This window comes from Humulus lupulus, chromosome 3 (genome assembly GCF_963169125.1).
Source record: "Humulus lupulus chromosome 3, drHumLupu1.1, whole genome shotgun sequence".
NCBI lineage: Eukaryota > Viridiplantae > Streptophyta > Magnoliopsida > Rosales > Cannabaceae > Humulus > Humulus lupulus.
The window spans coordinates 89,592,761-89,605,824 of record NC_084795.1 but is presented as its reverse complement, the minus strand read 5'-3'; the positions used below and the strand labels follow the sequence as shown (position 1 = coordinate 89,605,824).

Sequence of the window (13,064 nt, the reverse complement as noted above, 5' to 3'; positions counted from 1 at the left end):
CGAGATTTAATAGAAGTTTATATTAAACAAATAATCATGAAAATAAAACATGTGAGCAAAGTGATTGACCAAGTCAAAAAATGATTTATATTCTTTTATTGATAATAAAATGAGATTACAAAGAATTTGAGTTTTAATTAGGGCATAAAATCCCAACACTTCGAGCTCCACGAATCTACCTGCAAGACAAGAGAAGAAGAGGCGGAAAGGAAAAACTCAAGCTCTATATCTCAGATCCACGACATTCTCCCTCCTGTCAAAGGCCTTCGTCTGCGAGCGTTGATTTGATGTCCCCCTCCCCCTGTGAACTAAACCAATGGTTTTAATTTTTGAGCTTTGGTCAACATCAAGAAGGAGAAGAAGACGAAGACAATGATGAAGATGAGGGAGATAGAATCATTTTTTTTAAACAGGAGATAGAATCGTTTTTTTTTCTAATTTCGTTTTAGGAACTTTTTTTATTAATATTAAGTTTGTTAGTTTAATTTTTTTAATTAAATCTGAATTATTTTTGTTTTAATTTTTTTAAAACTAATTATGTTAATTTTTTCTTATTTAAGATAGATTTTTAATTTATTTTTTATTTTAAAATACATTTTTTCATTGTTTATGTAATATGAGGGCATTTTGGTCATATTAAAAAATAGTTTGACCTAAATCTGGTCGAGGGTACTATTTTGTTTCATTTTGCAAAAAGTAGGGTCCGAATTGCTATTTAACAAAACAGAGAGTCCGATCACTAACTTTTGCACAACACAAGATCCAAAATGGTATTTACCCTTATTAATTTTAAAAATAATTAACTAAAACATATAATATTAACTTCAAACAAAAATAAGTGTATATTTTGAGAAAAGTTAAACTCCCATTTTGTATAAATAAAAACTATATTTTATGTAATTTAAAAAAAGAAGAGAAATTTACATTCCTTACTGTTTTTATAATTTAATTACAATAATCACCAACAAAATTTTATTTACAAAAATATCATGCCACATCATCAAAAAATACCGGATTCTAAAAGTAATATACTGAATTTGAAACTTTCCCAAAATTATGGTTTTCCTGTTTTTCTGGGTTAAAAAAAGTAATATTTTGGTTACTTAAAATGTTAATAAGTTACCAATTAATTATTTTTTTCATGAAATTTTTTATTTTTATAACATATTATTTTATATACATTTCAGTTACTTCCAACACTTATTTTTTGAAACTTTTTTATCTTAAGACACTGATTAGTCATTTTGAAGTTATATTATGGTGTCTTATTACTTAATATATTTTTACGCTGTCGATTAGTGATTTTTTAGAAACTAATGAGTTACAATAAAATATAACAAATTACTATATAGCTTATTATTAAAAGTTACTTTTAGTATACTATACAGTAATTTTTTTTATATTATATTTAAAAGTTACCAAACAATATCCTAAATAATCTATTTTAAAAAAGCTACTTGGAATATGTTAAAATAAATTTAAGTTGTTTAGAATACAATATATTATCTTTTAAATGTAAAACAATAATACAAATTTTAGTATATTAAATTTTGATAAAGTTTAAAATTTAGTTACTTTTTGATCAACACAATATAAAAAATATACTAAAATGTTGCTTTTTATTCTGGTCATCTTCTCGAGTGACGGCCAAAAAACATATGTTTCCCACATATCAAAATGATCACCTTGAAGAGTAGATCGCGATGGTACCACTTTTGAGCCCAACCGACTAGCGGTGTGGCCATAATTTAAAAAAAAATTAAAGATAATAGAGAATGTAAGAAATTAATAAAAAAATGAGTATAGCGGAGAGAGAGAGAGAGGGCCCGTACCATGAAAAAAAAACAAAAAGAAAATTAAAAAAAATGTTGAAAAAAGCAGAATAAAAAACGGTGAAAAAAGTAACTAATTGGTAATTTATTAACATTTTAAATAATAAAAATGTTACTTTATTAAACCTAGAAAAATGGGAAAACCCGAGAAAATTTCAAATTCAGGTATATTACTTTTAGAAGAATCAGGTGTTTTTTGATGATGTGGCAATGCATTTTTGTAAATAAAAATTTGTAGGTCACTTTTGTAATTATTTGATATTATAGGTATATAATTGTAAACATAAAAAAAAGAGAAGTTTACATAAATATGAGAAAAATAAACATAGTTTCTATATTTATGGGAAAAAAATTATTGTATAAAATATGGTAAGTTTTGAAAAAAAAAAGTTTAATATATGGTAATTTCATATAATATAAAAAATTGATTACCATAATTATAAATACACAAAACTTTATTTTTTCCTTTTTTCCTCTCTCATCTCCCATTTGGTTTTCTCATCTTAGCCATTTGCCGGCGATGCTACCTTTGCCTCCGCTCCCGATGACGACGCACCTCCGCCCCCGCCCCTGACGACGACGTACCTTCCCCTCTGGTTCTTCTTCTTCTTCTTCATATCCAGTTTTATTTTTATTTTCTTTCTTCTTCTTCTTCTTTTTCACATCTAGTTTCGTGATTTCAAATATGTTTTTGCACTTCATATTTAATTTTTTTTTCTTCTAAATGTAACTGTAACTATTACTGTCACGATTTATATTGATTTCTGGGTTTTTTTTCTTCCAAATTTGTTTAAGTAACCAGGTACAATGGCGTTTGATTTTTTTTATTCATAATTGCTATTTTTTAGATCTAGTTGTAACTAGTTACAATACCTCCCCCTATTCTTCTTCTTCATATCTAGTTTTATTTTTATTTTCTTTGTTGTTTTCTTCTTCATATCTAGTTTTATTTTTATTTTCTTTGTTGTTTTCTTCTTTTTCATTTATGGTTTTGTCATTTCAAATTTGCACTTCATATTTAATTTTTTTTTCCTTCTAAACGTAACTGTAACCGATTACAGTCACGATCTGTTATGATTTCTGATTTTTTTCCAGATTTGTTTAAGTAACCGGGTACAATGACGTCTGATCATTTTTATTCATAACTGATATTTTTTTTAGATCTAGTAGTAACTAGTTACAATAACGATCAATTTAGATTTTTTTTTTGTTTAGATCTAATTTAATTTCCAAGTCTAGATAAGTAACTAGTTGCCATCGTAATTGTTTTTTTTTTCTTTTCAGATCTGGTTTTTTTTCTTCAAACCTAGCTGTAACCAGTTACGATTATGATCATTTTAGATTTTTTGTTTGGATCTTATTTGTTTTCAGATTTGGCTAGGTAACTGGTTACCATCGCAACTAGTTTTTTTTTTCATATATATATTTTTTCCAAACCTAATTGTAACCAGTTACCTTCACGATCAATTTAGTTTATTTTTTTCATATAAGTTTATTTTCTTCAAATCTCACTAAGTATCCAGTTACAATTCAATTGGTATTTTGATAATAGTACATTACTAAAAAATCAAAATTATTTTTATAGTTGTAACCAGATACTACAACACCACTTACAAAATAAAATTGATTTTTATAGATATAACCAATTACTACACATTACTACAAAAATTGACAGTGGCAAATGATCACTACCACAAAAAAAGTATCAAAATTGTTCTAATAGTGGTGACTGGTTACAGCAAAGAAAATGTTGATTGAAGAAGATAAAAAATAGAAGAAAAGTAGAAAATAAAATATTTTTCAATGTCTGACCAAAAAAATAAATTAAAAATAATACCTACAATTTATAAAATACCCTCACAAAAATTCAAAATTAGCAAAAATAATCTTATATAATTAAATATAGTAAAACTAATAAATTATTACACAAATATGGGAAAACAAAATCCTATAAAAAAAATAAGAAAATATAAAATACTATATAAAATGCACACAAAAAAATTTCATATTTATTAAAGTTTAGAAAATTTTCCCATAGCTAAATTCTTAATAAAAAAAAAAAAAAACCGACAACTTTCCACTTGAACATGGGCTTGGAAAACAGCAGTGGACTTTGATGAAATTCGACCCAACAATGTAGCTCAGAAGCCCATTACAATGCAGCTCAGAAGCCCATTACAATGCTCATCACTGCGGAACAGCTGGCTCCAATTCGACTCTGGTTAGAATCGAATCGAATCCATTGCCTTGTACGTCAAGCTCTAACGATCTTCTTTTTCGCTCTCTGCCTACCCTAGCTTAGCTCCGACATGGATCAGGATTCAACCTTTCGCCGGTCCCGGAATGTTCCACCCATACCGGATGTCTACTCCACTGTAGTCATCCACGACGACGACGAACAAGAAAATGACAAAGCCGGCCGAGAACGACAACGGCGCGAGCCTAAGAGTGAAGAAGACCTTTACGCGACAATGGTGTACAAAGGGAACGACGATGAGGAAGATGAAGATGACGACGCCTCTCTCCCTCCACTCCTGAAGCGCCTTCCCAAGGACTTCGGCGGTGGAGCCTCAATCGATTACGATGATGAGGACGACGGAGACAATGATTTCGGGACAATGATCGTTAAAAGCGATCGGAATCGGACTCGGAACCGTTCTTCTTCCTTAATAAGAGGGACCCCTCCTCCGCCGTTTCCGAATAGAGTGAGCACTATGAAGAGGGACGAGGACGATGGCGATGGATTTTCGACTTTTGTGGTGAGGTCCGGGGAGAGGGATTCTGCGAGCGGGACTGTGGTGAGAAGGACCAGTGGCGGTGGCGTTGGATCCACAATGAGTATGGCTGTGGCAAGTATGCAGGCAGTGGGGGATTTAGGTTTTGGGAAGCAGAGTAAGGGGAGTGGGTCGTCGCAAGGGGACGAGCCTCGCCTGATGACGAAAATTTCGTGCAGTTCGATTCCTGACAGCGTTACCCGGGAAGATCCAACCACTAAGTACGAACTGCTCAATGAACTTGGTGAGTTTTCTTGATTCCATACCATCAGTGTGTTTGAGTTCTCTCCATTTTTGTATTGCCTTTGCTGAAAAGAGTTGTGGGGTTATTGGGTTTGGCAGGGAAGGGGTCTTATGGTGCGGTATACAAGGCTAGGGATTTAAAAACTTCCGAGTTGGTTGCTATCAAAGTCATATCTTTGTCTGAGGGGGTGCGTTTGTTTGTTAATTTGTTAATATTCTTTCATTTTGTACGCCGTACCAATTCAAAATATAGTTTTGGAAAGTTGAATCAAATATGTGCTATAGGAGGAGGGATATGAAGAAATCCGTGGGGAGATCGAGATGTTGCAACAATGTAGTCATCCAAATGTTGTTCGGTATCTTGGGAGCTACCAAGGAGAAGAGTATCTTTGGGTAAGAACGTAGAAAAACTTTTACTTTGACTAATCTCATAAAGAAAACAGCTATTTTTTGTTTACTATGTGCATGGATGTTTTCAAGTTTGGGACAGCTATTTTTTGCTGTCTTGGCAGATAGTAATGGAGTACTGTGGGGGTGGAAGTGTTGCTGACTTGATGAATGTTACTGAGGAATCTTTGGAGGAACCTCAAATAGCATACATCTGTAGGGAAGCATTGAAGGTAAGATCACTGCATTAAATTATTATTTTGAGACATAATTATATAAACTACGCTGGGAACTTTTCTTAAAACTAAATGTGGTGAAAGCAAAAAATATCTGGTCCCCTGTGTTGAAGGTCTTTACTTGATTTCTTGGATTAGTTATGTGGACGCCCTATTGTTTAGCCCTCTTCAGTAGACATGCTTTGGTATTTTCTGCTATGCTGATTCAGATGGTCTAATGTAGATCTCATACTCATTTTCAACCATCTTGTATATTTTCCCTTTTGAAATTTTTCTTCATGAGACAGTTCTATACATAGAATGCTGCAACTTTGGCATATTTGTTTTCTGTAGGGGCTTGCATATTTGCACTCAATTTTTAAGGTGCATAGAGATATCAAAGGTGGTAATATTTTGTTAACTGAACAAGGAGACGTCAAGTTAGGTGAGTAATCTTCATTAGTCATTTATATTTTAGACAGATATTTGTTTGAATTATTTGAGGATTAAGTTCTATCTCTTTTATTAGGCAATATAAGCCTGTTCTTTTACAGTCAGTTTTTTGGTACATTTTTCTTGCTTCTCAGACTTTACTAGAACAGGAGTGTTTCAATAGATTAGTCCTTGGTTATTTTCTATTGCTTTTTTGCATACTTCCACAAACTGACTACTAAACTAAAGTTGACTTTATTTTTGTCGAAAAAAATGAACAGGGGATTTCGGTGTTGCAGCCCAACTCACAAGGACCATGTCAAAGCGCAACACGGTATGCAATATCTTAATTAATTTTTTAATCATACCTGGAAAGTAATTTTGATAACTTAGCCATTTCTTTTGGTCATTAATTATTTGCATAAATTAAATGCTTCATTTTCCATGCTTCTGAGTTCTGAAGCAATATTAGCAGGGCTGTTTCTAGTGATGACTAATGCTTAATGCATTTAGTTCTTTATTGTTTCCAGTTCATTGGCACCCCACATTGGATGGCTCCAGAAGTTATCCAAGAAAGTCGCTATGATGGGAAGGTATCAAGATGTACTTTTTTTATAAATATTTTCAGATTTTATTTTTGGCTATATTCTTAGTTCCCCCTCATCATTGAGACATGAAGTACATGGTCACAGAGATGCAGGGTCCAGAGTCCCTGGCTTTCATGCTGCTTCTTTTAGAGAGTTCTTACTTTTTGTATGAGCAGAAGCAAAAGTCTTCATTTTTTAATTGAAGTTCATGTGATTCTTGGCCAAATTTGTCTTCCACCTGTCAGCTGTTGCATGTTTTTTGAAGTCCTCTGCCTCTTTGACTGTTTTTTATTTATTTTATTTTTTATTTTTTATTTTTGTTACTTTCTCCAGGTTGATGTATGGGCGCTTGGTGTGTCTGCAATTGAAATGGCAGAGGTAATTTCTAGAGAAATTTTAAATTGTTTTCAATTCACTAGAAAATGTTAAAAACAGACCAGATTCTAAGTGTTTTTAATGGTTTAACTATTCACTGTTCTGTCCTTTCTTTAAAGTGGCTGGGGGTAAAATGTTTAGAGTCGCTTCTATTTTGTAAGTTTTGTAACCTTGCCTCTTTCCCCGCACATTAAAATACCCTAAAACTTGTTTGACTTTTGACTGGTTGGATCTAGGAAACTAGTTTACTGACAATAAAGAATACTACTGCCAGCTCTGGTGAATCAAACATTGTTTTAAATATCTTTTAAAGATTACCTCTGTTTTATGTTTTTGAGATGAGATTCTGTCAGTTTAATATTTTGCATTTTGATTTTATTAGTACTAATTGGTAGAAGTTTCTAATGTCGTTAATTGCAGGGGCTTCCTCCTAGATCTGCAGTGCACCCAATGAGGGTCAGTACTTTAGCAGTATCAAAAGTGTTTTTTTTCCTTTTTCATTCAAGTTGTTTTTATTGCCTCACCCAATTTTAGTTTCCGTTGTGATTACAAGGCTGTAACACACTTATTGCTTATCATAGGTTCTTTTCATGATATCCATTGAGCCAGCACCAATGCTCGAGGATAAAGAAAAATGGTTTGTTTACCTTTTTTTTTTCCATATCCCTCCTGCGCTCTTGTTTATTATTTTATTTATTTATTTTGAAAATTTGCTTCATAGCTCCTTTAGTCCATGCACATGAATAATATGCAACCTAAGAAAAACAGAGCGAAAATAAATATTGAGAAAAGATACAAAGATGTCAATGAACACTAAGTGTCAAAAAGAGGAATAAAGATATCCTTGAGAATAAATGTGACTTAAGTTTCCTTTGTATTTATTCAAGCTTGCTCTGATGCATGAATATTGTTTTAAGCATTTTCTGTAATATGTTTTCATGGCATTCTGTAAATGTATGGTAGAAGATCTGATTTGAGCCAGACCTAATCTCAAAACAAATTAGGTATTATTAGGGATATTTGCGGCAAAAGTACCAAAATTATTATGTTTTTAGCACTTAAGTACCCAAGTTATTTTTTTGCCGGCGAAAGTACATTCCGTTTATGTTTTGTTGCAACTGTCGGTTTCAACCGTTAGGTGTGTTTGTTCAACCGTTAGGTGTGTTTGTGACATATTGGTGAAAGTACCAAATTAAATGAATATTTGTGTTGAAAGTACATAATTTAATAGATATGTGCGGAAAAAGTACCAAAATTATGAGATATTTGCGGCAAAAGTACTCAGGTTATAAGCAAATTTGACATCAAGTGGTAGACTTAGCGCCAAAATAAACAACTGCAACAAAATATAGACGTAAAGTATTTTCGCAGAAAAAAATAACTTAGGTACTTAAGTGCTATAAACGTAATAATTTGAGTACTTTTACCGCAAATATCCCTTCTCATTTCTTGATGTCAAATCCATGTGGAAGAATTGGTGGTTCTATTTCAGAAAGTCGTGTGCCTTGAACAGGACATGTGGTTTATTTCATTTTGGCTCTGAAATTTCTATTCACCTGTGATGTCTTCTCTTACATGACAAGCTCATATCATATTGGACTTTCTTCACTGTAGCACTTAATTTTGGTAGTTTGCATTTGCAGGTCTCTTGTATTTCATGATTTTGTGGCTAAATGTTTAACAAAAGAACCTCGTTTACGCCCCACTGCGTCTGAGATGTTGAAGGTATGCTTAAAATGGCTCTCTAGAGTTTGCTATATTTGTCTGGTGTTTGTGAGCGATACAGTCTTTGTATTAAGCGGACAGTGTTCTCTCAAATTTTGTAGAACATGTCACAACGTGCTATATGGAGTTCCTATTTTATGATTTATAAAGGATAAAAGAACCAAGAGGAGTAGGTCAAACAATTAGGTCTGTGATTTGCTCCACCAAGTCCTAGGCTTGAGTCCCACCTGGGATCCTACATAGCATTGGCTATATAGTTTCTTGTTCCCAAAATATTGTAGGGTTAGGTGGGAAGCCCCATTTTCATATTTAGGCTTGCCAAACAAGTTTGGGGGATTTTTGGGTGTTTGGAAAAGAAAAGAAAAAAAAACAGAAGTTGAATTTGGCAGAATATTACTCACCAGTCCAATATTTGAGTCATATAGGCTGTAGGATACCTGATCTATCTCTGTTTTATATATTATTTTTAGTCAATATTTTTATAACTTGTCTTTGCTGTCAGTATATACATTCCAGTATCCATGCAAAGAGGTGCATTTGATTGCTAATGTCAATTACTCTAAAGTCCGTGCTTAACCCCTAAGAAAATAGTTGAAGTCTATTTTTTTATTCAAAATATTTTCTATATACCATAAATTTGAAAATAGTTGAAGTCTATTGGGTAAATGCTCATGTTACTTGTGTTTTTAGCAAAATACAAACTTGATATATTTTGTTTATGATAATTATCAATTGATACTATTTTTTTGCAAAAATTACATAATTTGATACCCTCCGTGCATTTAAATTTTTAATATTCCCATATTACCCCTCATTTTAATAATTTATTTTATTATTTTTAAATAATTTAAATATATTTTCAGAATTCATAAAATAAAATAAATGTTTAATTAAAACTTTAAAATAATTTGAACAAACAACTATTTTTAAAATAAATTTTATTATTTAAAAAAATGGAATTAAAGTCTTATTAATTAGCTTTAAATAAACCTAAATTTTAATTTAATTAATAAATCAATCCAAAAACAGAAAAAATGTGGGTGAGATTGGGTGGGTGGGTGAATTGAGATGGTGATGGTGAGATGGGTGAAATATGAGTTTTTTTTTTATTAATTAAATTAAAATTTAGGTTTATTTAAATTTAATTAATAAGATTTTAATTAATTTTCAAAATTTTTTGATACCAATTTTTTTTTGTTTTTAATTAATTAAATTTATTTAAAAATTTTAATTAACATTTATTTTATTTTATTTTATGAATTCTAAAAATATTTTTAAATTATTTAAAAATAATAAAACAATTGAAAATAAAATAAATCGCTAAAATGAGAGTGAGATTGTGAGAGATTGGGAGGGTGGGGAGTTGAGATGGTGATGGTGAGATTGGGTGAAATATGTTTTTTTTTTCATTAATTAAATTAAATTTTGGGTTTATTTAAAATTAATTAATATGATTTTAATTAATTTTTCAAAATTTTTTAATACTAATTTTTTTGATTTTAATTAATTAAATTTATTTTAAAATTTTAATTAACATTTATTTTATTTTATTTTATGAATTCTAAAAATATATTTAAAGTACCAAATGAGCATTTACCCTTATTTGTTTTATAAATGTCGGACTATTTTGGACTCTAATTCTGATTCAAAGCTACTTTCTCGGGTTTTTCCCATTATAGCACAAATTCATTGAAAAATGCAAATACGACTCATATGCAATGCTACCAAAGATTGAAAAGGCCAGGAAAATAAGAGCATTGATGGCTTTAGAAGCACAAAATGTTGCTCCAGTTGTACCCGAAGAGAGTGTACGAAATTATCTTGTTCTCTCTCTCACTTTATATTTATATATAAATAAACACACATATATATATATATATGTATATCTAACTGTTGTAACTAAAACAGACACTCCAAGTTCCTCAAGTGAATGATGATTATGGAGATACTGTACCGTCAAAACCTCTAAATGTTGGGTCTCAGGTGGCAGATGAAGTAGCCACGTCTAGTGCCCTATGTAAGCAGCATGCATTAGAGGGTGTAGAACGGGCCGGGGAAGGTATGCATGTCTTGCTTACTCACATTTGACTGGAACATAAGTCAGTTAGGCTTACTACTGGTAACACCTAGCATTTACATATCCATTTTGGCTGATTGAATATGCATATTTGCACTTAATGTTTAAAAGATAACTTGAACACTGGATTGAGGGACTTGGGAGGGGTTTAATGAAAATAAGTTGATACTTGGACTGATTCAATGAAAAAGGGGCTGCTGGTTGGACTGTGAAGAAAATATAGCTGTGTGCTTTTTTTTTTCTTTTCTCTGATTTTAGCTCTAGGGTAAGTAGACATGTAATTTCATTTATGATCTTCTGTCTTGGGAGACACTACAGTTCATTTTGGCACCGTAATAATTCATGGTGGTGATGAGATTGATGAGGCCAATATTGTTTCACGAGTCTCCAATGCCAAAGGACCTTCAACTGCTCCAGGACTTCTGGAAAGCCCTAATGTTAGTGCCTTGGGAGTTGAATCGGATAAACACAGGTGCTGACTTTAATATAGACCGACCCTTTCTGTTTCAAAAAATGGGCTAGTTATCTCTTACAGTATACCGGATTTTTTCCTTCTAAAGAAATCCCCCTACTACTTGTAAACTTTGATATATTCTTTATGTACTCAATAAAAGTGCATCAGATAATTGTGATAGTCTGCCAGGGTGCAAACTATGGGAATTGCTGCTGAAAATAACAATTTGGTTGGAGATTCACATCCTACCCAGGCGATACAGTCGTCTTCTCCTTTGCTCCTTGGCTACACTACTCCTGATCTTAAGTCGAAAAGCACTTCTCAAGCTCAGGTTGGGAGTGGCATTAGCATGGGCAGTAGTGCTTTGAGGAATGAAACTGTCAGCCGAAAAGCTTTTGCAGTGCAAGACAAGGTAGTATGTCTGTTCTGAATTCATGTATATGCCAAATGATTTTTTTTTCATCTTGCCATTTCGAAGTACATTTGCTGTAAAATTACATAATTTCTTTAATTAGCGGTACATCTTTGAGTACGGAAGCTGGCAGTTTTGACGCCAATTGAAAGTAATACTTAAAATCCTTATAAAATCAAAGTAGTATTCCAACTTTTTGAGTAATTCAGATATCATATCTGATTCATGAGAATTGTGAATTCAAATGCAGACCTTTCAATTTGTTTTGTTTTAGTAGATGGTGGTGCTGGTGTTTTTTTTTCCTTTGTTAAACACTTTTCTCAGTTGATCATTCCTGATGCCCTTGTGGCCATAGGCTCTTCTAATCAATTGGAATCTGTTATCATTGCAGCTTTTCTCCATTTACGCTGCGGGTAACACAGTGCCTATTCCATTTTTGAGGGCAACTGATATATCTCCCATTGCACTGTTATCAGACAATGTTCTTGGAGGAATGCAACGTGATAATGGTGGAACCATTGCCGTGGAAGCACTTCAGGAGCTTTTCACGGGTGATGGACAGTCGAAAAAGGGTAGAAGAGGGCAAAACGAGGTTCTTTTTTCTATCTTTCTGTTACCCTTGTTTGTGTGTGCTTTACCAATATTGGTTGCTCATTGAATGTTTTGCACTGCAGATGCCCCTTCCTCCTAGTATCTACCAAAGGCTCACTTCAAGTTCAACATTACTGAATCTGGCGCAAGCTCTAGCTTACCACAGAACGTATGTATGCTAACAGTATTTCTGAAAATATAGTGTTTTTATGTTCTTTATTCGGCGGGTACAGCAGTGATATTTTTGTTTACTGTCTTTGAATTTTAAACTTCAGGTGCTATGAGGACATGCCACTTCAGGAATTGCAAGCCACTCAAGAGCAACAGACCATTCAAAACCTTTGTGATACACTAAGAACAATTCTCCGATTGTAAATAAACCCTTCCTTGCTATTTTCTGACCCTTTTTTCTTATCATTTATTTATTAGCGAATGACTTGTCTATTTAAGTTGAGCAGAGTAGCATTAAGGTATATTTGTCTTATGTAGGGCAGCAGCTCTTGATGTATCTTCTCTCTTTGATCAACATGTGAATAGTTTTCTTCTATGTAACATTTCGATAAAAAAATATATATACAAGAGTTGGATTTGTTTAGAATTTGAATATAATTAATCCAAGTCCTTTAATTATAGTTTTTTTTTATAATCCAAGTCCTTTAATTTAAAAAAAAAATGATAACTGAAAATCAATTTTTTTTTTTGAAAAAAGAAAATCTTATATAATCTAAAACTTAACAAATGAAACAGCCATTTTGAAGTGGATGCTATATTTTCAAGAGATTTTCATTTTGGCATAAGAATTATATGTTTACTTAGTTTTTGAACAGCTTAAGTCAGCCTTCTATTGAACAATGAACAATTTTTTATGGTCAGCATTATCAAATACAAGTTTTGAGGGAAAAAAATTGTTGGAGGTTTTAAATTTACCACACAAAACGTCATAGCACTCGTGTAAAACAG

At 32.1% G+C, this 13,064-nt stretch overlaps 1 protein-coding gene across 1 annotated transcript; it reads left to right on the top strand.

Moving 5' to 3' along the window:
• Positions 1-4,026: 4,026 nt before the first annotated feature.
• Positions 4,027-12,702, top strand: LOC133822946 (serine/threonine-protein kinase 1). Its single transcript, XM_062255424.1, has 18 exons — positions 4,027-4,850; positions 4,949-5,037; positions 5,135-5,242; positions 5,362-5,469; positions 5,806-5,896; positions 6,165-6,217; positions 6,414-6,476; positions 6,804-6,848; positions 7,266-7,301; positions 7,427-7,482; positions 8,489-8,570; positions 10,250-10,378; positions 10,479-10,629; positions 10,966-11,119; positions 11,291-11,513; positions 11,905-12,105; positions 12,188-12,273; positions 12,380-12,702. The coding sequence occupies exons 1-18, from the start codon at positions 4,142-4,144 to the stop codon at positions 12,477-12,479; spliced, it is 2,484 nt and encodes an 827-aa protein (XP_062111408.1). The 5' UTR covers positions 4,027-4,141; the 3' UTR covers positions 12,480-12,702.
• The last annotated feature ends 362 nt before the right edge of the window (positions 12,703-13,064 follow it).